The sequence below is a fragment of the Amyelois transitella genome, chromosome 19 (genome assembly GCF_032362555.1).
Source record: "Amyelois transitella isolate CPQ chromosome 19, ilAmyTran1.1, whole genome shotgun sequence".
NCBI classification, from domain to species: Eukaryota; Metazoa; Arthropoda; class Insecta; order Lepidoptera; family Pyralidae; genus Amyelois; species Amyelois transitella.
In genome coordinates, this window is record NC_083522.1 from 4,790,727 (window position 1) to 4,815,677 (window position 24,951).

General features: G+C 33.6%; 8 protein-coding genes across 8 annotated transcripts; 4 read left to right on the forward strand and 4 right to left on the reverse strand.

Annotated features, from left to right (window-relative positions):
• Positions 1–945: 945 nt before the first annotated feature.
• LOC106132624 (ejaculatory bulb-specific protein 3) lies at positions 946–2,632 on the reverse strand. Its single transcript, XM_013332080.2, has 3 exons — positions 2,325–2,632; positions 1,545–1,734; positions 946–1,242 (listed from the first exon to the last, which is right to left on the reverse strand). The coding sequence occupies exons 2-3, from the start codon at positions 1,723–1,725 to the stop codon at positions 1,055–1,057; spliced, it is 369 nt and encodes a 122-aa protein (XP_013187534.1). The 5' UTR covers positions 1,726–1,734; positions 2,325–2,632; the 3' UTR covers positions 946–1,054.
• Positions 2,633–2,952: 320 nt separating this feature from the next.
• On the reverse strand, positions 2,953–4,590 carry LOC106132615 (ejaculatory bulb-specific protein 3). The gene is made up of 3 exons (XM_013332068.2): positions 4,446–4,590; positions 3,719–3,905; positions 2,953–3,170 (listed from the first exon to the last, which is right to left on the reverse strand). Exons 2-3 carry the CDS (start codon positions 3,894–3,896, stop codon positions 2,989–2,991), a joined length of 360 nt encoding a protein of 119 aa, XP_013187522.2. The 5' UTR covers positions 3,897–3,905; positions 4,446–4,590; the 3' UTR covers positions 2,953–2,988.
• A 2,381-nt stretch (positions 4,591–6,971) lies between these two features.
• Positions 6,972–7,674, forward strand: LOC106132635 (allergen Tha p 1). The gene is made up of 2 exons (XM_013332091.2): positions 6,972–7,143; positions 7,425–7,674. Exons 1-2 carry the CDS (start codon positions 6,984–6,986, stop codon positions 7,586–7,588), a joined length of 324 nt encoding a protein of 107 aa, XP_013187545.2. The 5' UTR covers positions 6,972–6,983; the 3' UTR covers positions 7,589–7,674.
• Positions 7,675–9,963: 2,289 nt separating this feature from the next.
• LOC106132620 (ejaculatory bulb-specific protein 3) lies at positions 9,964–11,920 on the forward strand. The gene is made up of 3 exons (XM_013332073.2): positions 9,964–10,074; positions 10,923–11,128; positions 11,376–11,920. The coding sequence occupies exons 2-3, from the start codon at positions 10,942–10,944 to the stop codon at positions 11,555–11,557; spliced, it is 369 nt and encodes a 122-aa protein (XP_013187527.1). The 5' UTR covers positions 9,964–10,074; positions 10,923–10,941; the 3' UTR covers positions 11,558–11,920.
• A 461-nt stretch (positions 11,921–12,381) lies between these two features.
• Positions 12,382–15,952, forward strand: LOC106132616 (allergen Tha p 1). The gene is made up of 2 exons (XM_013332069.2): positions 12,382–12,565; positions 15,771–15,952. The coding sequence occupies exons 1-2, from the start codon at positions 12,382–12,384 to the stop codon at positions 15,950–15,952; spliced, it is 366 nt and encodes a 121-aa protein (XP_013187523.2).
• A 129-nt stretch (positions 15,953–16,081) lies between these two features.
• Positions 16,082–17,660, reverse strand: LOC106132550 (uncharacterized; the record flags this gene model as incomplete). The annotated part of the gene is given in 2 exon segments (XM_013331996.2): positions 16,082–16,117; positions 16,119–17,660. Coding segments are annotated over 2 exon segments (1,578 nt in total), but the record flags the coding sequence as incomplete, so codon positions are not given.
• Positions 17,661–18,608: 948 nt separating this feature from the next.
• Positions 18,609–19,574, forward strand: LOC106132598 (ejaculatory bulb-specific protein 3-like). Its single transcript, XM_013332048.2, has 2 exons — positions 18,609–18,906; positions 19,230–19,574. Exons 1-2 carry the CDS (start codon positions 18,726–18,728, stop codon positions 19,412–19,414), a joined length of 366 nt encoding a protein of 121 aa, XP_013187502.1. The 5' UTR covers positions 18,609–18,725; the 3' UTR covers positions 19,415–19,574.
• Positions 19,575–19,894: 320 nt separating this feature from the next.
• On the reverse strand, positions 19,895–23,259 carry LOC106132610 (allergen Tha p 1). Its single transcript, XM_013332063.2, has 2 exons — positions 23,138–23,259; positions 19,895–20,400 (listed from the first exon to the last, which is right to left on the reverse strand). Exon 2 carries the CDS (start codon positions 20,391–20,393, stop codon positions 20,010–20,012), a length of 384 nt encoding a protein of 127 aa, XP_013187517.1. The 5' UTR covers positions 20,394–20,400; positions 23,138–23,259; the 3' UTR covers positions 19,895–20,009.
• Positions 23,260–24,951: the final 1,692 nt, after the last annotated feature.

A 24,951-nucleotide genomic window follows, 5' to 3' on the forward strand; every position in this document is an offset into this window, starting at 1 on the left:
ATTTTGCATTGCAAATTATCATCGTATTAGAAATATGTAAGTCTCTCTATTTTTAGCTTAGGTCCATTGTATATTTCTACTTTGTTCCCTGTCTATAGGTAGACTGAGCCTGTTCGATTACCTTTGTAATAATATGTGCACAGTGGAGGTGGCTGGTGGTGTTGCATTACATCCATGTTTTTGTGTCAGGCCGGGCGTGCGTTGCGCCAGCCCTCGTCGTTAGCCGCTGAGCGCCTGCGCTTGACGTAACCCAGGAATTGTGCAATGGCGTCACATAATCTTGACGGCGCAAGCGCAATCGTTCCGCATCATATGCCACCGTCTTTATGTCATGGATTTCTTCGCCCTTTTAGGTGACAATTTCTTCATTGTTAGAATACTGAATGTAATCTTTATATTTTGTAAACAATAAATGACAGACATTTTGTATGCAATAATTAGGTATAAAAATAAAGATAGCAAATGTATTTATAAAACCTCTAATGAATATCCTTTAAAGCAGTTAGAAAACGTAAACATTTAATAACATATTGATCAGCCATCCCTAATTAGTTTGGTCAGGATATGAAAAAGGGCCCTCTGACTGCTGCAGAGCTAAATATTGATTTTCTTTTTAAAATGGTTGCGTTACACAAGTTTATTAATTTAGGTATGTTAACACACTGCCTGTTTAATAAAAGAACTTAAGTAGTTTTGAAGCAGAATCGCTAAGAACTTGATAAGAAAAGATGGTGAAAAAGAGTGAGGAGAGACTTCATGTATCTACTGCTCTTTGATTGTAATTTACTACTGCTACTCAATACCTTCATATAAGACCTTCTCTGTCGATATGCTATATGTTATTACTAAGGCGCGAATGTTTTTACAAAGACAGTAACTGCCATGTCATACAAGTTTATATTAAAATGTAATAAAACAACGAAATTTAATTTGCTATTCATGTAATTAAAATTATCTTAACTTTAGGTAATGCTCCACATAGACTATGAAATCAGTAAGCCGATTGGATTGCCGTTTTTGGTGAATTATCACATAAAACTGGGTGAACATAGATTTAATCGGATGCTACCAAGAAAGCTGTAAATGCTGCTTCATACTGACCATTGGGATCATATTTTGATTTAAATACTTTGAAGTCATCAGGTTTCTTTTCAGCTAGAGCTTTCACCGTCTTCCTCACATGGCTTCTCTGAACTGGCGTGCATTTGGAACATGAAGTAGATATAACTTCAGGAAGAATTTCTGAAAGAAAGCAGGTATTGTAGGAAATATGTTCATCTATCTTTATAAAAATACGATCAATGAAGAAAAGACAATGTTGAATTTTTAAAAGCCATCCTACGTTCCAATTGTACCTATCTCTAACGGGTCTCAGTGTAGTGGTATTAGTTTTTTTTAATAATTAAACGTAAAATAACTATAGGTACCACCGAGACCCTATCGCCATACTATTGGCACATTTCAGAATTACCCGCTGTATACCACGCGAGTTATAAATTTTTACTAAGTATTTAAATATATAACTCTTGCTGAGTATAACGTACTTTTAAACTCTTCGGAATGCTCCAAATCACAAGGTCCTTTCTCGAGCATACAGTTGATGTATCCACTGAAAAGACTGTCATCGCCGATGATTTTATCGACATCTACTTTATCGAACTTCTCATCGTAGCACATCACTAGTGGGATAGCTAGAGCTACAAACGCTACAGATATGGCCTTCATGCTGTTTTCCTGGAATACGTAAAAGTGATTTAAGGTTCAAATAGTACCGCAGTATGTAAAAGGTACTCTTTTCTGAGATACCTTTGTGCATAAGGTTCATTGCCAACCGATGTTCTTTCTGTGCGAAAAATCTGAGGAAACCTGCATATGTGGATAGATTCGGTTTCCCTGCAAATCTTGCGGAGGTCACACAGTAGACGCTTCATGCAAAAACTTACCCAAATCAGAGCTCCTGTCTAAAGAGGTGACGCAACCGGTACTAACGCCAGATGGATGATTTTGTAAAATTATATGATAAGCAATCCAGCATCAACCATGAATAACGCTAGTTAGTAACATTGCTAACAAAGTTTAATAGGACGACGTTTGCTTCACTTACTACTTGACATTCCTACTTCTGGATCTTACTTTACCCAGGAGGAGAACACCAATTTAATCAAATTGAACAAATTAAACCCTTTAATTAAAGAACTATAATATAATCAAATTGACTATAAAATAAACTTCCTCAAACCACAAGGTCTGGCCCTCATGTTTTATTTTTCATTTTCATGAAAAATAGAAAAGCTTTTAAATTAAATATAAATTTGTTTTCTTACCGTTTTTTGTAGGTACCTCTTGATAAACCTGAATGAATGTTTATGGTGATTTTACAAAATTTTGGCAACATTTATATACTAAAAATCATGGGAAATTCACAATTACCATAATTTTCAAACAGTAGAGCCAAAATTGTTACGACCGTGATCATTAAAATATCATTAAGCCATTTAAACTAAATTGTCATTACGCTTAGAAACATTGGTATTAAAATAAGCGATGATACCATTGTACCAACTATTTTTATACAACTATAAAAATAGATGGTACTATATGCAGACAATAATATTTATATTATATGCTTGAATATAAATTAATTCAAATTTAATAAAATATAAGTAAGAATGTTGTGGATACCTCAAGAAACATGTTCGAAATTATCTATGCTAATATAAAATAATTACAAAAACGACTGATCTAAACGGACGATTTTGATTATTTCGCACAGACACTTGAAGGTTTTTCTAACTCGGCTATCCGTCTTTATAATTTTCACGAAAGCGTTGCCCTGCGCTAGTCATTTATGAATCTTGCTTTAAAATATATATCTACCAAATTTCATAGTAATTGAAAGGTTGTTTTTGCGTAACTTTGAAACAAAGAGATAGACTCAATTTATATTTTCACAGTACAGAATTTATATTCTTTATTATAATGGTACAATTAATTAGAAATTGCTCTTTCCAATTTATTAAAGTAAACATTATTTGGATCGTATTTGTGTCGAAATGCCACATAGTCTTCAGGCAGCTGTTTCTTTAACTCCTCTAAATATCTTCTTAGGATATGTTTCTGCGTAGGAGTGCATTTTTCACAAGACAACTGTACTATCTCTGGAATTGCTCCTGAAAATAAAAATATCCATGACTACTATTATTTACGTAATTGACCTTGATGATTTAGTTTAGTTTTAGATCAATGTCAAATCAGCAATGTCATAAATTAGTTGCCATCATGATTATTTCACATGGATGGGACGTCATTGAAATTTGAATTAATGCGATTCTTAGGGGAATCTAAACTTTACGAAGTTATGAAATTATGTCAATAGGTTCAATTTGTAAGGTGGGCTGGGTGTAACATCCCGTAATATTCATCGTCGTTTAATCACTAAAATGTATTGAAGGTCAAAAGGTCTCATATCAAAAAAATGTCTGTCTAAAATAAACTTAAAAATAAATAAATTAAGCAGTTAAGAAAGGGTGTGTTGTTAGTAAAACGCCAGCCGACGCGTAGCGCACTCCTTCAATCATTCGGCTCTTATAACCGAGAGGTTAGTAGAGACAAGGGCGGTGGTGGGAAATCCCCAGGGTGGACACAACTGAGACTAAGTCTAGGAGGATAATCATGAAAATTTTAACTATTATTTATTGTCAAAAAGGATGAAACTTACTTTTAAGAGTAGCTGTCATCTTGTCACAAGGGTTCCTGTCCAAATAGCAACCGGCTGACTGTCTCATGTACTCTGGAATTTGGACCAAGCGGTTGATGTCTATGTTGTCATGTTTTGTACTATACTTCCTAGCACCTACGACCGCCAGTGCTGCTAGTATTATCAGAAAACTTCTCATGTTCGACACCTGAAAAAGATGACGTTGATGAATTTTCTTTTGGTCTCATTAGTAAGTGGAAACGCGTTCGTAGTCACCGGGCAACTGAGGACAACTTCAACACACTAATTAGAGAAAGAAAGATCTTAAGCTTATCTACCATAATTTTTTTAACAAACATACTCATACATAAAACAAAGTCCGCTCTTTCCCGGAGGTGTAGGCAGAGGCAACATCTTTCCACTTTCGCTTTATCCACATTCATAACTCTTCATGCTCTGCGGTTTCGGGCACTTTTGACCTGACAATGACTGGGGACTATCTACCTATTTTAAAAAATGGGCGGGGACTGTCTGCCCATTTTTTGCTGAAGAAAAAAAAAGCTGGCCCGAGATTGGTGTTTGGCTTGTAATTTTGTAAATCAAATAGATTTTTCAGAAGCATAAAGGAAGTTACTTTTTACTCAGTAATTACTTAACGAAATACATTCTTGTTTGACGTCAAGTGTATTCTTTTAAATGAGCAAAAGCCGTGGAACTGGAGTGGGTATTTAAAATTACAATAACATACCTTTATCCTGTCGTATTGGATTTACTAGTTGTACTGAAACAAATACTAAATATCCAGGCTCAAACAATTGCTTTTTATATATCTTTCCTCGCCCAGTCATATATATGGCTTATTAGTCACTTTAGGCACAAAATGAGTGTGTAATTCTTAGTATTGAAATGGGAGAGGACGTCATTATGCCAAACAAATATGACATGCTAAAACATTTGGTTTGTGCTCCTAACGAAAACATTTTTTTATTAAACTTTAAGATAAATTATTATTAATTTCTGTTAAAGTTTTCATGTCTTAAAGTAAAAATCGACTTTAAATAACACTTAATAGCTAAAAATAATTGAAATTATAGAACTACATATATGTCGTACCTAGGCGATTAGGACGGTACCTAATCAACCTACATCAAGAGGTAGTGTAAGTATATATAAAAAGTAGTCTATATTTCTACAAAAAAGTACATAGTGTTAAATCTATCAATGATAAACACCTAAAGGTAAGTATATTGTTTTGTTATTATTTTCTTTTCATGTACTTTATATTCATGTTTTTTAATGTAGACAATGTGCTATCGCGCACGATTAAGATTTAAGAGATCTATATTTGTAAATTGACGTCCGATGAAAATGCTGCAGTGTAGTTTGTTCCGCCGCTTCTTCTACACATGGGCTTTGGAAGCGGTAGTAGTAATAATTAGATTTAAGTTATGTGACGTCAATAGTGATACCTTGTATCCAATTTTGAAAATAAATCTATTGTAGATATTCTATTCTATTTATATTCGAGCGGGCACCGGTTCTGTTCCAAAAACTATAATTTCTCTAAAGTTGATAAAAATTTGTAAAATAGCTGTCAAAGACAGAGTAAAAAGCAAAAAACAAAAAGTTACGCCGATAAACAATACAAGAAATAATTATAATTCACATTTAGGTGTAAGTACCAAAGTACGTACAAAACATAACATTGTGGTGTGTTCTTTGGTTTATAATAATTCATATTATGCTATGCCATCTAATTTATTTAAATGAGTGTGCATCTATTCCCTTAGTCGTCTAGTTCGCCTAGTACGACATGGAAAAGATAATGATTAGTCCTATTCTAAATCTATCTGTTTTTGAATTCTGTCAATTGCGGGAAGAGAAAAGGTACGTTGATGTCGTTATATGACTATTAATAGTTTCCACATACATAGGAAACTATAGCTTTGAGTCTTTATTTGCATGCAATAATCGTAATTACTAGTAATGAGATTACAGGATTTTCCGCAAATTAACTTTGTTTAAGACTTGGCTAGTTACTATCCGAGAGCAATTAAAATAATGGTGCCTACTTAGAAATATATATTTACTGTATGGTTTCCGGCAGACGAACAAAAATCTGTATAAAATTTTAACACGTTGTGCCGTGTGATACCCGGCACTTCCGAATGGGAACACTCCATCTCTTTCTCATGGATGTCGTAAAAGGTGACTTAATAAATAGGCACATTCATCTAGTGCAGCTTTTACCGGGTTCCTATAATGGCGGTTATAGGTTACGAAGCAAACAGAGAAGCTTCGAGTAAAAACCTGTAAATCTAACTTACCCAATCCAGGATCTTGGTAAAACGGTTCACCCTGGCTCTTCAGAGATGTTAAAATGTTACTGGGATTAAAACCAGAAGGAAGAAAATGTTTATTCAAAACAGTTAGAAGAGAATCCAATCTTTCTGAATTCGAAAGGAGTACACTAAACCGACAAGTTTGCATGAAAAGATTGATGAACGTAGTGGAGTTAAGTAAGTTGTTGAAAATAATTTAAATGACTTCCTATTCTACTCCCACTATTTATAAATGCGAAAGTTTGTAATAATGTGAGTGTTTTTTAATTAACCTATAATTTATAATTGAACAGAAAATATTTTAAAACTCATATTCAAAAACACGTTAATCAATTTTGATATTGAGCAATTATTGACGTATTTCAAAATATGAAAGTACAATACACATTGGTGTGATGGAAAATAAAGTCAATTGCAACATTTCAAGTTCAGATTTTCCTCTAGTTGAGAAACAAGTACTTATTAAAGTGTTTAGTTCCCAACAGGCTATATAAGAAAGACTTAGTTTGCCATTATTAGGTATTGTTTGTTGGTTGGTTAGCTTCACTGCAGGTAGGAAAAGTGATTTTATGATACAGTTTTTTTTTTTCTCCAACATTGCAAGTAATTTTAATTTCAGTTATAATTAACACTAGTTAATTAGTTAGTAAAAAACATTTTCATAACGAAAAAACATGTTTAATGTTCGCTTGATTCGTTCGATTTTAATCTCAGTCACAGCAGTAGTTAAAATTGAAAATGTTCATACAAATTTTCAATTAAGAACTACATAAGTGGATGAAGCGAAGGAAGTATGCAGAAGTCGTGGCAAGTGGAAAGAGGTAGTCTCTACCTACCCCTCCGAGAAAGAGGCGTAATTTTATGTATGTATGTAACTACAGAAGTGAGGCGAATATAATACTGTATTATGAAGTTATAATTTGTTTTTGTCAGAATCACTCAAAATGCGTGTCTTCATAATTTTGGCCATCTTAATCGCCGTGACTGCATCAGCAGAGGAGGAAAAGGATTATACGGCATTCTTCAAGGACGAAACAAAGCTCAAGACTTCTATGGACTGCCTGCTAGATAAGGCACCTTGTGGGGAACTTCAAGGGTTGAAAGGTAGGTGACCTTTTTTTCCTAGACGTAGGTTTACCAGCTTTTCTTAGTAAGGGCTATACGCTTATAGCATTAAGATATACTTTTACCATTTGTCTCTCTGCTCTGTAAATGTTGTCTCATAGTTTATATTTCTTTGGTATTAATTAACTCCGATCAAATTGATCAGGTTAATAGTAACCTCAACCGAAAAGCTTTCTTTTGTGGTAATATTTAAACTCTGCTTACTCGTCCGGAAAAGAGACCTGATGTATATATACCCGTTTTATTCATCTTACCTACAGATAAGTTCCCGACACTAGTGAAGGATGACTGCGGCGCTTGCTCACCGGAACAGAAGACCAGGTATGATGTGGTGAAGAAGATTCTCCAGGACAACTACCCCGAGTATTACAAAGCTTTGCAAGACAAATACCAGACGGAAAATCCGCCAACAACCTCAAAATAAAAACCATATTGTCAAAAAAATTTACTAGTTTTATATTTAATTGTCTTTAAGTCTTTTCAAGACTTCTCGTTGTCTATCATCTCAACCATGTGAGGGATAAAGACTATATTATGTATTTTTGCTAATAAAGATAATGTGCGACTTTATAGTGTGTTATGTTCGTTATTTTGTATCCACAAAATAAGGCAATAGATCCTAGATGGTGTCATATATTAAATATATCATAGCATAAATGGTCATCCTCTTGACATGAATTCCGTTTTCGTCCTCCTTATATCCCCGATTTTGAATCGTGTAAGTAAGGTTTTACACGAAGCGACTCCCGTCTACCCTCCGCAACCTTTGTAGGGAACCTAACCCATATTGTATAATGGTGTTCCTTGGTTATAATTTTCCTCTCGATGTTTTCCCTCATCAACACTATCATTTCAGCCGTAGGACGTCCACTGCTAAACATAGCCCCCCCAATGACTCACACCTCGCTTTGATGGAGACGACCTGCATCAACAAATGTTTTCCCACACCTCAAACTAATATACATTACTCAGAGAAGGTAATTCATCTGTTACTGGTCATTGGACCGGACATGTAGTTCGTGGATGTCGTGGCAGCTTTTGAACCACCTGTGTGTGCATTTTATTTTTTTATTCGATCATGTTAACCGTTCGGCCTTTTGAACGCGTGGATTAGTGTTATTATATTATATGATGAATTTTGCCATGTGACTCCCGGCACCAACATAAAATAGAATAAGTCCACTCTATCTCTTCCCCAAGGATGTCGTAAAAGGCGCCTAAGGGATATGTTAATAAATTTGAATTCTTCTTTAACAGGCTAACAACCTGTCACTATTAGAATCTCAATTCTATCATTAAGCCTAACAGCTGAACGTGACCTTTCAGTCTTTCGAGACTGCTGCCACTGCCTACCGCGCAAGCAATATGATGAATCTTACAAATTGTAGATTATTTGTAGCAAGTAAGTAGTAGGTGAAATGGTGTTTTATTCATCAAGCGCCTACTTAAAAGTATATCTAGGTCTCGGTACGGTTTGCGAACGGTAAATGCACAGTCGTTTGTTTTATTTTGACGTAGACACCTAAGAGTACGGGTCAAAATTTTCATAGAAAGTAGCTTCGTTTTCATTCGAATTTCAATTAAATTTAAGCCAAAAAAAATTGGCTATCATAATAGCCAAAACTTTGCTTTTTTTCTTAATTTACATGGAATGTTCTTAAGTTGTGAGAAGTTTCAATAAATATTATCGGCGGGTTGGCTTCGAGAAAACCTTATCCAATATGGGGTAAGTGTCCCCATAGGTTGGGGAGGGCAGACGAAAGTCACTTCGTCTAAAATTATGATTTTCCCGATCTAGGATGATGGCATACCCGGGCTCCTCTCCGGGGAGGTACTAACGCCAGGACGTAGAAAAGAGAAATTATGGTATTTTTTATTTACCATATATTATTGCAATGGTATAAGATTATGCGCACAAATAAATCACTTGTTGATTGTTACATTTATATTGATTTGTATTAATATTAATCACTGACGTTAATAGCATATCTAATTAGGTACATATTTCTCTTATAATTGTAAATTAAAACTTCTAAGAATGTAACTAGTGAACTTAGTGGAAATAAACTACTCCACTTTTCAATAACACCATAATGTTTTATCAAAATCCGTCTTTTAAAAATATTTAAGAATCAAACCTAGGCGGTTTTTATACTCAAATTGGGTAAATATGAACAAAAAACTGAATAGATTAAATAATGGACCTGCTGGACGTCGTAAACACAAAATAACGAATGATAGAGACAGTAGCCACGTACGTGTTAGTTTAAATATAATTTACACGAGTTTGTATCTTGTCTAGGGTTTGCTTTTGTGCCGATTGGTGAAGTCTTAAAACGCCACGAAAATAGAATACTTCAAAAATAGATTTTACCACAAATATTTTTAATTAGTATTATATTTTTGGTAAAATCTTACATAAACATTTGCCTACCCTGGTTTATAAGGCTTCTGTTTAACGTTTTCAGAATGAATACATTTATAGGAATGTAAGTTTGTTTGTTTGCAATATTCATATTGCACAGAAATTTACAGAGTTACTAGAAATTTGTAAGTAATTAATTATTTGTCTTTAATGGGGTGTTCGACGTGTACTTAAAGATTTCTCCGAAAGAAAAAATTTAGAAAATAGCAAATAAATAAGAAATTAGGTGATAAATTGATGAAATTAGGTGGCAACAATATGATGGTGGTGATAGTTGTTTTCTTTGTCGGTATAAATATTTATTTTAAAGTGCACCTCATCTGTGAATTTGATAATTGCCACCGCAGCTTTCTTCAAATCCGCTGCATGTTAGTATGCGTCCCGTTACGTCGACCTCGGCTGAGGTTCGACGGGTTTTGTTCGCACCCCACTGTGAGACCATACCGACGGCGGCCGCCGACCCCGAAGGACTTAACTTTCTCCACGTGAGTAAACACCTTTATCAGATTTAAGAAAGCAGGAAAAACAATGCAGTTATTGCGCGTAAAATTAGTTTTTTAATGTTGTTAGACGTTTTGTTAATAAGGTGTACTGATTTTTTTTTAAGGTGGTAAGGAATTATTTAATTAACTAAGTTACTACCATTAGAAAGCAGGAGAAAAACAACGCAGTTATTGTAAGATATTCTTTTTTGTTGCATTGTTTTGCGTGTTTGTGGTGGTTAGTTTTAGATTTAAAGAAAGTGTCTGATTTTAATTGCTGATGTATAATATTACGAAACTATCCAAAATAGTTTGTTAATTCCTTAAAGTGATATGAATCGTACCAGTCAGTCGACATCAGCACCATACAATAAATAATCATTAATAGTGATAAAATTTGTAAAAAATATAGTTCTTATTTTATGTCATGACCTATATAGAACTTAAGTGCATATTTATTGCAGTAACAACTTCCTGCCTAGCTAGAAGGAAGTGCGAGTAAAAAATACCAAGGCTATTTAAACGATCTAGACTAGCTTGTAATTTAGTGTACTTTGATAGTAAATAGACCGTAGTTTAGGTATATATTAAAATTTTCGTCAACGTTCTGATATAATATTCATTTCTGTATCATGGCTCGCGAAGTAAAATATCGATTTGTATGGACCAGTGGATGTTATAAAAGATAAAACAAGTTAATTTAAAGCATGAGCCTGTATTTATTTTTATAGAGTTTAAATTATATCTACTAGAGTTTTTAAAGTCAATTAATAACCTCATACTCGTATGTATATTCCTTCAATCGAAACGTCATACAAATCTTTAATACCTTTTTATATGATCTTTTCCAGATACCAGGAGAGCATAAACATGAAGTGTATATTGCTTTGTCTGTGCGTGCTGACGGTGGTGGTGTCATGCTGGAGCCAGCATTACAACAACCGGTATGAGAACTTCAACGCTGATGCGGTCATCCAAAACGACAGGATCCTCCTTGCCTACTACAAGTGTGTCATGGATAAAGGACCTTGTACGAAGGACGGGAAGAATTTCAAACGTAAGTTTATTGATTCTATCACCCTACATTTTTCTCTCCGCAACGACTGTCTGTCTGGTGCTTTCAGTTTAACGTCAATGTACCGTATCATTTACTCGAATGGTTTTACTGACAATTGAATGGGATTTCCGAAGTGGCAAAAATTGACTAGGAATGCCCTTAATAGATTGAACAAAGAGAACATAAAGTTCATTCACAATAATCAATTTTTTTTATTATTGAGTCATTCATTTTCATCATATTTCAGGTGCATTACCCGAAACCCTGACAACAGCGTGTGGACGTTGTTCTTCACTGCAAAAGGTGGTCGTGAGGAAACTGCTTCTCGGCATTAGAGATAAAAGCGAACTCCGATTTATAGAGCTCCTGGACAAATACGACCCAGACCGCTCTAATAGGGACGCGCTTTACAACTTCTTAGGTGTATAAAAATACTTTATAATGGAAGCCCTAAAAAATAAGAGATCCAGCTGCGTGTTTGGAATACATTATTGTGTGAAAGTTGAATGAAAGGGAATAAATACTCAACGAAGTTGTGCTGTAGGGTCCATGAGAGTTATTTATTTTATGCAAACTTACAATCCTCTCAATACTTGTTTAAAGATAAAAAAATATATTCGAACATCTCGAAAAAGGGAATAATAAGTGAAAAACTGCGTTTGTTTTTCCTATAACCTTACTAAATAATGCCTAATTCTGATGGACTCAATGTAAGTCTTATTTATTATTTGAAAGTACATAATGTTTACTGATTCAATTGAACTTGTTAATTCATGCATTTATAATGTTATTATATTTGGATGTTTATCTATATACGTTATTATAAAATATAGTATCGTTGAGTTAGTATCTCGTAACACAAGTTTCGAACTTACATCGAGGCTAACTCAATCTGTGTAATTTGTCCCGTATATATATTTATATATTTATTTAAATAATTGCGAGTTACGAGTATGTACTTACTAATAAAATGTTATAAGTGACTGAACTTGTAGTTTATTATATAACCAACTGTCGTTGGAATACTTAATTTGTGGTCAGTTTAATAAATGCATAGATACCTTGATCTACGAAGTAATTATCTTTTATAATACAGCCATGCGTTGATTCTAAGTGACATATTTGCAAAATTATCTTCTTTACCAAGAAATGTTGCGAGCCTTGGTTCTTCCATATAAATATTAGATCGCTACAGTTCCTTATCATTATTAGCTAGAGTTTTATCATAGAAACATAACATATTCTTACAAAAAATGAAATTGGTAGCAGTAGTGATTCTAAGCGCAGTGGGAGTTGTTTTGGCTGATGAAAAGTACCGAGACTTAGACGACAAATTAGACTTGTCTGAAGTTCTCAGCAACGACCGATTGTTACAATCCTACGCTAAATGTTTGTTAAATAAGGGACCTTGTACACCTGAAGTTAAACAAATTAAAGGTATTTATACATTTAATTAATTAGGTTAACCAAATACACACAGGTGAACAATATAATAATTCTTACTCGTATTTATACATGAAAACTTACCGTAATGTTTTTCACATAAAAATATCTCTAATGAAAACATATTCATTTATTACTAAAGAACAATTTGATAAAATCCAGTTTTAACCTTTTTTTTGTTGATTTTCTTTTAGAGCACGATTAAATGTCTCGTAACAAACATATTCGTTAGGGTGATATTTTTTAGCTGCGTTCCAAATAGTATTGAATTCCTCATCCGTAAAACGATCACCAGCAGCTTCAAAAACCCTTTTAACAACATGGGGCTCACGTTGAGCATACATGTCTCGATGACTCACCCCTACATTAGTAAAAAGACTAGGAGATAGACAAGCCCTCGCGTCCGTTTCATGGGGCAAATATGTTCTGTCAGCTTTGCAACATCCACTAGGTGTTACTGGGTAGTCCGTATCAAAATATCTTCCCGATGGTAATCCTGCTCTGCCTTTTATGTCAATTTCTTGACCGGGTTTAACCATTTCGCTATACGTTGTATGAAAATCGACACATTCGTTAGGAATGTCGTGTACTTTTGGTAGAACTGGGGGAACTTGTGTAAAATTAAGAACCAAAACAAACGTTTTATATTCAATTTTACTTCCATCAAATGCATTCCAAGCGGATAGTAATGGTTCTATCAATGTTGTATCAAAACGTATATATTTGGTGGCACAGTAATCATAAACAATTTTTTTTGCTAACCAACCAGTACCTTCATTATCATAATACTTTAATTTAAGGTACAGATTGTTGAAAAAGCTACCACTAAAGCGTTTACTTAAACATTTTCTTAAAGTATTAAGGTGTGCAAGACACTTCTTAAAAAACAAGCGGTCTGGATTCAACTCACACAATGCTAAGCATTGGGCTACAGTGTCCTTTAGATGAACTTTTGTAGATATACCAAAAACAAATCCTTCAGGTACGCATTTAAGATTGTCATTTGGAGCCGAAGTTGTTCCCAATTTGTCTTGTTTAGCTTGTAAATAATCTTTTTGAGTTGTATTCATCGGTTTGGCCCAACAAGTCCCAAGTGTTATTCTATCATCTGTTAAACAACATTTTACAGCTCGACCCCTTATATCACTCTTTGTTTTCTGACCAAATACAGTATTAGGATTGTATGAAGATTTACAATAGTTTCGATCTGTTTGGTAAGCGGCAGCCTTAGAACGGGGTAACTCACCTGAAATAGGATTTCTTGGCATCACCACGTCATATACCGTTCCGTGAAATGGGGTTTTCATTCCTGCTGTAGTGCCATAAAGGTCATAACCACCTGGTAAGTTAGGGAAAGGATCACGGCATCTTCCAAGCGGTTTTTTCCAATAGGAGTCATAGCAAGATTCTTTCATATCCTCTGCGAGTATTTGAAATTTAGTCTTTTTCGGAGGATTAATCAAATACGAACCTTCACTAAAACTTCCAGCATTTCTCATGTCACGAGGTTGAGGATGCCTCAATGGTGGTAATGATGTAGCCTTTGGAAGAGGATTGACGGCATCTCCAATTAGTGCATCAACTTCTTCTTGTAAGAGGTAATGTTCTAAATTACTTTTAACGCTGCGCTCTGGTTGCAAACTACTCGTAGGAAGTCCGGCAGCACATACATTCTTATCCCTCTCTATAAACATCCCTACATTACCCTTCCCCCCACTTGTTCTTTTGGAGCAATAAATCGACATTTTGATTCTTATTCTAATAAGTTGTTCAAGTAAACACTTTTTCCTCGTTTAAAATGTCTGTTACGAACGTTTCACATTTGACAGTTATTATTATTTTTTTAGACTATAAGCGTAATTTTAAGGAGTACCAGTACTTCCTTTAGGTATTCAAATATTGTAAGAAAATGTTTATTACTCAATTGCCTTTTTGTAGTCGAGAATCAGAACTATAGGGCATTTCTTTGGGTACCAAAATAAATAAAAACAATTATATTACATTTTTATAAAAAAACACCATTTATACATGTATTCACATCTATATCCCTTGCGGGGTAAACAGGATCAACAGGCTTGACGACTAATTGGCCACGTTAAGCTGTTTGGCTTAATGGTAGAATTGATATTCAAATAGTTACAGTTTGCTAGCCCATCGCCTAAAAGAAAAATCCCAAGTTTATAAGCCTATCTCTTAGTCGCCTTAACGATGTCCATCGAAAAGAGATAGAGTAGTCCTATTCATTTTTCTATTGGTGCCGGGAAACACATGGCACATTGTTAAAAATATACTATAATAATATTAATTCAAAAAAATATTAATATTAATATAATAATTACTAATTTAATTTATGAGAAAAAAAAAACGAGAGAAAAATCTTTATTTTACAAATAACTTTTTAAATAAAATTCAAAGTTTATTTCAGTACCCTAAAAATGGATGAAATACTTACATATAACACCCTCATGTCATCGTGGTAAACTCCGAAATTTTGAATAAATTTTACATGCTATCCGTTATCTCGGTATATATCTATCCACTATATGCAGGCTCCGCCTTTCGTTAAACCAAAATTCCCAGTAATGTTTCCGTGTAGGGTTTCATGCCAAGTATTAGTCTGCGTTTAATCCTGAACCAAAAAATGTAAGATATCGATAAGATATCGTACCTTCCTGTTTATTAAAGATAAAGACTCAGTGCCTATATCAGAAAGGTTTACAGAGAATAAAATTCTGAGGAAGACCCAAGTTATATCTATGATTCCCAGGAGTGGAAAAGTAAAATAATTATGCGTAATTACTGCCTTAAATTTTTGTGACCCAAGTACATCTAAATTAGGGAAACTGATCCAATCTGAATCATAATTTCCCTTTTAGTTTCAATTTAATAGGTTAAAGTTTCTCCAGGCTGTATTACTTTATTGCAGCAATAAAGTTTATGAACATCATTCAGAGGACTGTGGTGTCATGATCACAACGAGACTCTAAACTTTGTATTTCCAGGTCATGAGGCGAATACTTTATCCATTCGTACATTCTTATGTATCTCTCCCTTTTTATCATAATAATGTGTCTATAAGCGACAAAGACGAATTATATGAATGTTTCTATTACATCAAACAAAGACACAGTCTATTGGACTAACCAAAACCAATTTTAGATATTTCGCTTCAAGACTAATTTTGATTATTTAATTTCAGACAAAATACCTGAAGTATTGGAAACACACTGTGCTAAATGTACAGATAAACAAAAAGAAGCTGGCAAAAAATTGGCTCAAGAAGTTAAAAAAAGGCATCCAAAAATTTGGGCTGAACTTGTTGCCTTGTATGACCCTGAGGGTAAATATCAAAAGGCTTTCCAGCAATTTTTGAACAATTAAATAATTGGTTATAGTTATGAGTAAAATAAAAGATATTTAATTGAATATAATTTCATTAAATTAATTTACAAAGATTTAAAACTATAATAGAAATTAAAAATAAATACATAAAATAAAATGTTTTGAAATAACAGATTTAATTGTCTTCTTCGAGTCCTTTTTCTTTTCCCTCTAAAGCACGGCGAAATGTTTCGTAGCAAACCCAGCCCTGTGAATGAAGTTTTTCAGCTTCCTTCCAGATGGCATTGAAACTTTCGTCAGTGAAAGTTTCTCCACTTGCTTCAAAAACTCTCCTTACAATTTCTGGATCACGTTTTGCATACATGTGACGATGGTTTACAGTAAGCAATGTCATCACACTAGGGCATAAACAAGATTTCATGTCCGATTCATGTGGTAAGCAAGCTTGATCAGCCTTAGAGTATTTAATCGGTGTTACTGGGTAATCTAAATCAAAGTATCTACCTGACGGAATACCTGCCATTGGGCTGTTATCAGGTTCTTTGTCTGGTTTCACCATTTCAGAATAGGTTGTTCGAAAATCAAGACAATCTTGTGGTACGTCTGTTACTTTAGGCATCTCGGGAAGTGGTTCTTTAAAATTTAAAATATGCACAAAAGTTTTATATTTGATTTTTGTTCCATCAAAAGCTTGCCACATAGACAATAATGGCTCTATCAATGAGGGATCAAATCGGATTAATTTGGTTCCACAATAATCATACACGATTTGTCTAGGAAGCCAGCCCGATTTGTCATGATCAAAATATTTTAAATTTAAATAAAATCCACGATAAAATGTGGGCAAGAAACGTGTTGATAAACATTTACGCAGTGTGTTAAGATGTTTTAAACATTTTAAAAAGATCTGACGATCTGGGTTGATATCACAAGTGGTGAGACACTCTGGTAGATTATCTGGAGGTTTTAACTTGCCAAAACTATAGCCTTTCGGTACACAACTTATATTATCGTAAGGCGCTAATTGTTTCCCAATTCTAGGTTGATTAGTGTTCTGAAAATTTGACTGTATAGTGTTAATAATCACTCTGCTTGCGGTTCCAATTTTAACTCTATCGTCTGTGAGGCAACATTTTACTAAAATGCCTCTGTTGTCAACATTACATCTATGACCGTAAGTAACATGAGGTTTAAATGGTGGTTCACAATATTTGTAGTCTAGTTGTACACCTGGTTTTTTAGACTCAGGAGTTTTATCTGGATATGGTTCCTTGGGCATAACAATGTCATATAGGCGGCCATGAAAAGGCGTTTTCATTCCGAAAGTAGTATTAATATCGAATCCTTCCGGCAACATAGGTACTGCGTCAGGCAAGGTCCCGAGAGGCTTTTTCCAATAAGATGAGTAAGCTGTAGATTTAAAATCATCGACAAGCGTTTGGAATTTAGACTTAGAAGGTGGATTTACTAGCTCGGGTACTTCACCAAACATGCCAGCAAAACGCTTGTCCACTGGCATGGGGCGACGAAGTGGAGGCAGTGGCCGCGGTTTTTTGCTTGGGATAATTGCATCACTAATCAAGGCATCCGTTTCATCCTTCAGAAGATAATGCTGCAGAGAATCTTGTACACGTTCATCAGGCTGCTGGGTAGGTAAACCCGCAGCACAGATATTCGGACTTCTTTCGTAGAACATACCCATATTTCCCTTTCCACCACATGTTTTTCTTTGGCAATCAACCGGCATTGTTGATTAAGATACGTTTGTATTTTATCTGAAATATTTCTAAAAATGTAGGTTAAAAAATATTATGATGTACTTTTGACGTATTTCATAGTAAGTAATTAATGACAGTTAACAAATGATGACGAGTGGTAGAGGAAAGTTTTATCTATTTAACTAAAAAGTTTCGTAACAAAATAAAAAGAGATATTTAAAACTATATAGTATATAATACAGTTATGATAAGATCTCGAGCCCCAAAGCCGATGAAGGAGAGAAAGGAAAACCTGCAAATCAAAAGGGGCAACTGCAAACTGCGAGTGTGATAGAATTTATATTTCTTGGATTTATCTAACTTCTTTAAAATCTCATACAATATAATGCCACGCGTAATTAAAAGAACAAAGCCATGTATTATCAAAATAATAAGGGATAGCTATAACTTAAGTTATTTTTTAATATCATAGGAGAAGAACAAAATTTGTTTTGAATCAATTTACAGACTGAAATCTCTTCTTTGTCCGAATAATGATGAAAGAGTTCGTGAATGATGGATCATTTTAATTCAATTTTAGGTTTGTTGTCATGTTGAAGCAAATTATAATCCTTGGTCTGGTGAAAATATTTACCTACTGTTTACATCTCAACAAAAAAGAAAAAATATTCATTTATTTGCCAACAAGCGTAGGTATATTAGTCTCAAAATTAGGAACAGAGCCTACGATACTAATACAAATTAAGGAAAGGAAGTCGTATTTAGAGGTAAATTCTGCGGAAATATAGATTTATGAATCAGGCACATATTCAACAGTCTTTAATGAGGACATTAGAATTACAACCACAGACTTCTGATAGTAATTGGTAGGTTGTCGTATTTGCTTAACATGCATTTATGGACAATGACAACCTCCTTTATATAAACCAAAGGAAATCTACTGAGACTTGCAGTAATAACTTCACAATCTTAAGAAACTTTGTTTATGTGTATAAGAAAATTATGATAATATGAATTAAATGAAGAATCGTTAGTGTAAAAATTTCATTGATGTGTTAGAAATACCTATATTCACAAGGATTTATACTTTTAAAATGATGTCAAAGACTATCTTTATTATAACTATGACCAGTTTGGTTTCCAGTGATTTCTACAGTTCCCGTTACGATGATTTCGATGTCCAACCTCTGTTAGAGAATGATAGGATACTACTTAGCTACACTAAGTGTTTCCTGGATCAAGGACCGTGCACACCTGAAGCTAAGGATTTTAAAAGTATGTTATTCTGTTTATTAGAAAGAAAGATTATGATAAGCCTATAGAAAGATTATGATAGGCCCTGCTGAAATCAGTTGTCCAATAATGCACTTCTTATGGCTATAATGAAAAATATTAAATTAACGATTAGTGCAGCAATTATTAAAAGAACATTTCCTATATCCTCTAATTATTAAATTCAGCTACCTACTAATTTTTTTTATCAATATCATTACAAATATTAGTTATACTTGAAAATAAATAGTATGGCTATTAGACTTATTTGTAAGTAAGTATGATTACACAATAGTTTACTTGAGTATTGTTCGTTGTATTTGCAGAAGTGATTCCTGAGGCGCTTGAGACATCTTGCGGTAAATGTACACCGAAACAAAAAGAACTAATAAAAAAAGTGATAAGAGCAGTGATGGATAGTCATCCCGAAGCTTGGGACCAACTAGTTGACAAGTATGACAAAGAAAAGAAATACAGAGATAATTTCAATAAGTTTCTGGAAGAGCAATAAGGAATGTAAAGGATACATTGTGACAACATTGTGAATAAATAGAATTTCCTAAATATATGTCACGTTTGAAAGAAAAGGTTAACAAAAAATAAACTTATTATTTATCTCTTAATAAACTATTTTAGCTTTACAAATAAGATAGATGTGTGACACTTAGTTATAGCACCATTACAGTTTATAAAATTTCATTAAAAGCAATTTGAAAATTGAATTTTCTTTTCTCACAATTCAATTGTTTTTTAAACAATATGCTAGTAGTAAATTTAAAAAAAAATCTCAAATGTATGCAAGATTGAAACCAAAGAAATTAATTGAATTGTTACAAAATTTATTTGGAGTCACTGAAAATAAGGGTATATATTGTATAGTATTGAGTTATTGATTGTTTATACATTAAACCTGATTTATTTATTAATAGTTTCTATAGATTAAACAAATTTTATTAAGCTTTATTACTTAATGCGTTTGAAAAAAAAACCGTTGTAAGTTTAATCACATTTATTTTGTTAAAAATACCAATATCACCATCAGCTTTTTTATCACAACATAACTCCATAACTTCTACAGACAGAAGATTGCAGTGTTTTATTTTTGTTTAATTATTTTCCTTCACGGCATCAATCTTGTCCTTGTACCTCTGCTGGTAAATGTTTTCTGGGTCATACTTGGTAGCCAGCTCTTTCCAAAGGTCAGGGCGTTTGTTGACCAAAAACCTTATAACTTTGTCTGAGCTGGTCTTCTGTTTAGCAGTGCATTTAGAGCATTCATTTTCTAATGCATCAGGAAGAGTTTCCTTCAAAGTCTTTCCGTCAGGAGTGCAACGGCCTCTTTCCATCAAGCAGTCTACGTATCCTTTGAGAAGTCTTTGCGATTCTAAGATTTCATCGACGTTGATATTGTCCCATTTGTCGGTGTAAGTAGACTTTCCCCACGCAAGCGCAATGACCACCATCAACGGGACTAGAACTAGAAACTTCATGTTGGATCTGCAATAAAATAAAATAAATTAATTAACGTAGGAGAACAGAATAGAACCTCAGAGCAAAAGCTTTCTTTGCCAGTTTATATTAGGTTTTCATTTTGTATTTTATTCAGTAACATGATTAATAGATTACTTTAAGTTTTTAAATTGTTAAAATTACTTTAAGTTACTGTATGTACACTATTAAATTAAAGGCTTACTTTCATGAATACTGTTTATAAGATAAATAATCAATTATTTTACTTAAAGATGAGAGGAGAGAAAACATATTTAGGGAGATATATCATCATTATGCGAAATTATCAAATATTATATTCATCATAGCATCTGTCCATATTCGCACAAAACAGGTATGGCTTTAGAAAGATATAATAATGCATCGATACAAGTAAAATTATTTACCTTTTCAAAATTATACTTTATAGTATTTAAGATTAAAAGTTATAGTAAGATATTCCTAGAAAGTATTGTTTTCCTTATAAAATCATAAGGTAAATCAGATGACTAGCTGTGGCGTATGACCTTATGAGCAAAATATAAATTATATTTGATTTATAGGCATAATCATCGAAGAAGTAGGTGCAGTAATTATAGAACTACGCAACAATGGTTGAGAACTAAGTACTAGCCGTGATCAGGTACCAACATGTAGGAATATTTTAATTAGACGACAACTACCTATTGTTTATTGTTGAGGCTAACTGATAATGGCATTGTAGCCCATTCGTTTTCATAGGCCTTACAATAATGTGATGATTGAACGGGAAGTTACTTAAATGTAAGTTAAATGGGAAGAACTGAAGGAATTTTCTGACGGTGTTTTTATGTGATTATTTAATGTGTGTTTGATGCAATTAGGAAGAAATTTCTACATGCATGCATAGTAATTTAAAGTCAAGCCAAGAGACTTTAAGAGATTATGCCAGTTGCACAATCACTATAAACGTGTACCTACTTTTGATTCATCGACATTCGTCGATCTTTTTTTGCTTATTAATATCATATAATGAAAACGATAAGACAAGTAACATTGTTTTTGGTAAATGATAAAAGATTTAGGCATGTTCAATGTGCTGTTGACAAAAATAGGTAAATTCAATGCGATTGACGCGCGTTCGGTGCGTCCGGGTTCCAACATAAAGCATTTTCGTGTTTCATTTCTATGAAACTAAATGTGCTATTTATGTCATATGGTTATACATGGAAACATCTTTTTATCTACCTTTTTAATCTACGTAGATATGTATCTCAATTTTGGTCTACAAAATTGGTTATAAGAAGTAATAATTAATTCCCTAACTGAATTAATCTTCTATATTTAAGTAAATGCTAGAGTTTGTTCGTGACTTCGGTCGCACACAGTCACAAGACGCCAATATCACGTAAAAATGCCTACTTTCTTCAGGGATTAAAGTTGTTACTCTCAATTAGTATAGTTAGGAAATAAAATTCTTCTCAGTTTCCAACCCGCAAAGGTACATTGAATATTTTATAATTGATTGTCTAGATAGTTATTAAATACTCGTTTAACTGATCTCTAGGTCTACTAGGTGTGACCTATGAATACCTATGTTTTGACACGAATGATGCAAGATGTGTCATATACCTACTGTATTTACATGTACATGATTTTAACTCTCTAAGACAGGTCAAGAATATAGTAGTACATATGTTTTAAAGTATAAGCATATTTTTGAGTATGCTGATATTTTAATATAGACAAAAGACTGAAAAAACAAATAAAGAAGTTAGTGTTTTAGAGATATTTTTTCTATTTATCGTGATGTTTACTATTCAAATTTGTGGGATATACTACACATGGGACATAGGTATTTTGCATTTTAAACCATGATGATGCGTATACATAAAACATTTCTGTTTACAATATTGATTTATTTATTAGAACAGAAATTTAATTAATAACTACTTTATTTAAAAGAAGAGTCGTATTTGATGATATTTCAATTAAATTAAAAGATCTCACTCAACTCTCAACTCAACTCTCACTCAAATTAAGAGACTCAATCAACAATCAACAGATCCAATAGATCCAAGACTTGAGATACAAGTTTTATAGACTCGAATGGTATGAATTTTTATAGTTGGAAAAGAGTGCTTAGAGAGCGAGAGATATTTTTCTAAGGACTGTAAGGCCTGGCGTAATTTCATTTAAAATTATGAGAAATCCTTCATTAAGGCTGAGACAGCAATGTCAGTGATGTGAATATTGATTAAACTTGCAATTTTGATACTTTTTTAGCGAAATTAAGCAAAATGTTTATTTAAGTATTACAGTTTTGAGTTATATTTTATTTACATAATTGGGACGATAATAACTTAATTATATAAATTTAGGAATCGTGTTACCATGCAAAAAAATATTGATTGACACTTTGACCTTTGACACTTAAAACCGATGTCAGTTTATTGTACCTATTAAAATCAAATTTGTAAAATATAGAGAAGGAGCGAATATTTGTATCACCAATTTCTATTATTTTCACTTTTTCTATCAATATAATTTCGAAGTTAAATTAAGATATTTATAATTCGATTATATGATCGAATGGCAAAGGTCCACTGTCACGTATTATTGCACTGCTCAATCATAACAAATATTCACTTCCCGAAACAATGGTGTTTGATAAACTCACTACTAACACCAAATTTGCGTCAACGTCCTCGTAATTATATATGATCGACATTTTGGTTATTAGCTCGCGGGTGTGCGGTTGTCTTACCTGTATTTAGATACTCCTTGTTCGACCCTTCGTTAAGCTGTGGCGGCTGCTTCGCTACCATGGGACATTTATACCGCGATCTTAAGCTGGAGTTAAGCAATTTGACGTCACAGAAACAAAACAATGATTCAGAAACCAATGGTGTAAATAAACGGAAGATTTCATTATATTTTTCGGAAGGTCAACAGATAACAGTATCCTGATTATTTCCTAATCGCCTGAGTTTTCCCTGTAGTTTCAGGTATTTTGTCATCTATTTTTCAAGATTATAATAGATTATGATTAATTGTTGTGACTTGGGCTTATATTATCTATTCATTTTGTAACTTATTATTTTTTAATGAAACCAACCAAAATTGATTCGGATTGACACATGAGGGTTCTGTATATGCCGACTGTTTTCTGATGATTGTTCATGATATTAAACCATTCTACATACTCATTATTCTGTTTGTGGTACGTTGTTATAGCAAGCTTCGGCTGTACAGGATACTCGTACGCTATTCTTCTCCAGTTCATTCTCATCCAATGCTGTATGTAAGCCTCTAGAAACGTAACGTAACGTAACGTTCCTAGGTCCTTCTTCTCATTCTTCTCTATTAAGCAATCCTAACTATATAACTTACGTCTTTTAGATTTTACATGGTTTTATGACCATCCATTATGAGATTCATTTATTGCACCGTCAGTTCATAGTCACAGCATATAAAAAGAGCAGTGAACCATACAAGACAAGAACCCTAAAATTCATTGGTACAACGTTCATTCTAGGTCTGAACTTTATAATTATATTTCTAGGAAGTGGTCTACATCACGTTGACATTTGCTCCTTACGCCCACTTAGCATTTGTACCCACAATTACTGGTCTATAATTGTCTATGATCCTAGTGTGAACCCACACCTTGTGTGCTGAGATTAACATAAACCAGAAAGCGTCCATCGTAAGGTAGACTCACATACATATCACGTTTAATCATGTAATACATACATATAATCACGTCTTTATCCCCTACGGGATAGACAGAGAGAACAGTCTCGCAAAGACTTAAAGGCCACATTTAGCTTAATAATGTCTTAATGATGTAACTGTGATCCAAACAGTGACAGTTGCTAGTCAATCGCCTTAAAGAGGAACCCCAAATTTATTAGCCTATCCCTTACTCTTCTTTTACAATATCCATGGAAAAACCAGGATGTGGTCCTATTTTAGAAGTTGGGAACCACACGGCATATAAACAGGAAGCCACCATTAATTGGGTGGTAATGATGAAATTGAGATTTAAAGACAGGATACATGCTCATCTGCTGACAAGCGGATCCTAATTTAAGGGCCTTTCCCTTCATTGACTTTTACAATCTGCGTGGGTAAAGAAGCAGCGGCATTCACTTTGTTTTTGTTCAAATCTAGACCATAACGGAATCTTGTCAGCTGTGGTACCAAAATACAGAAAGAACTCTATAGACGCTGCTCAAAATTTTTTTTTATCGAAAGTGTCAAATACTAGGGTCAACTTATATGCCGCTGTTGTACTTACCACATGAGTGAGCTAACCAGACGGAAACAAGGTACTCACGTGTTTGCAAACGCATTTCATTTTTAGGAAAATAAAATATTGTGCCGCAGTTTTGCTGTAATAGGTATATGAAAAAATACTAAATTAATGCCTTCTTCTATTAGTTAGAGGCGACTAAAGGATTAAAGGAGTTGACAACTTTGGTAAGCTTATTCATGTATATGAAATGTTACTGAGATAATTTGATCATTTGTCCTATTGTAACCCAATTTTATTATTTGATGGGGGAGAATTTCATT

Bases quoted from the DNA above. Each gene is read 5' to 3' on its own strand.
- LOC106132624 (XM_013332080.2), bottom strand. From the start codon at position 1,725: ATGAAGGCCATATCTGTAGCGTTTGTAGCTCTAGCTATCCCACTAGTG. The intron at 1,243-1,544 runs GTACGTTATACT...GCTTTCTTTCAG, and splicing joins GCATTCCGAAGAGTTTAAAA to AAATTCTTCCTGAAGTTATA.
- LOC106132615 (XM_013332068.2), bottom strand. From the start codon at position 3,896: ATGAGAAGTTTTCTGATAATACTAGCAGCACTGGCGGTCGTAGGTGCT. The intron at 3,171-3,718 runs GTAAGTTTCATC...TTTTATTTTCAG, and splicing joins GATGACAGCTACTCTTAAAA to GAGCAATTCCAGAGATAGTA.
- LOC106132635 (XM_013332091.2), top strand. From the start codon at position 6,984: ATGCGTGTCTTCATAATTTTGGCCATCTTAATCGCCGTGACTGCATCA. The intron at 7,144-7,424 runs GTAGGTGACCTT...TCTTACCTACAG, and splicing joins GGAACTTCAAGGGTTGAAAG to ATAAGTTCCCGACACTAGTG.
- LOC106132620 (XM_013332073.2), top strand. From the start codon at position 10,942: ATGAAGTGTATATTGCTTTGTCTGTGCGTGCTGACGGTGGTGGTGTCA. The intron at 11,129-11,375 runs GTAAGTTTATTG...ATCATATTTCAG, and splicing joins GGACGGGAAGAATTTCAAAC to GTGCATTACCCGAAACCCTG.
- LOC106132616 (XM_013332069.2), top strand. From the start codon at position 12,382: ATGAAATTGGTAGCAGTAGTGATTCTAAGCGCAGTGGGAGTTGTTTTG. The intron at 12,566-15,770 runs GTATTTATACAT...ATTTAATTTCAG, and splicing joins TGAAGTTAAACAAATTAAAG to ACAAAATACCTGAAGTATTG.
- LOC106132598 (XM_013332048.2), top strand. From the start codon at position 18,726: ATGATGTCAAAGACTATCTTTATTATAACTATGACCAGTTTGGTTTCC. The intron at 18,907-19,229 runs GTATGTTATTCT...TTGTATTTGCAG, and splicing joins TGAAGCTAAGGATTTTAAAA to AAGTGATTCCTGAGGCGCTT.
- LOC106132610 (XM_013332063.2), bottom strand. From the start codon at position 20,393: ATGAAGTTTCTAGTTCTAGTCCCGTTGATGGTGGTCATTGCGCTTGCG.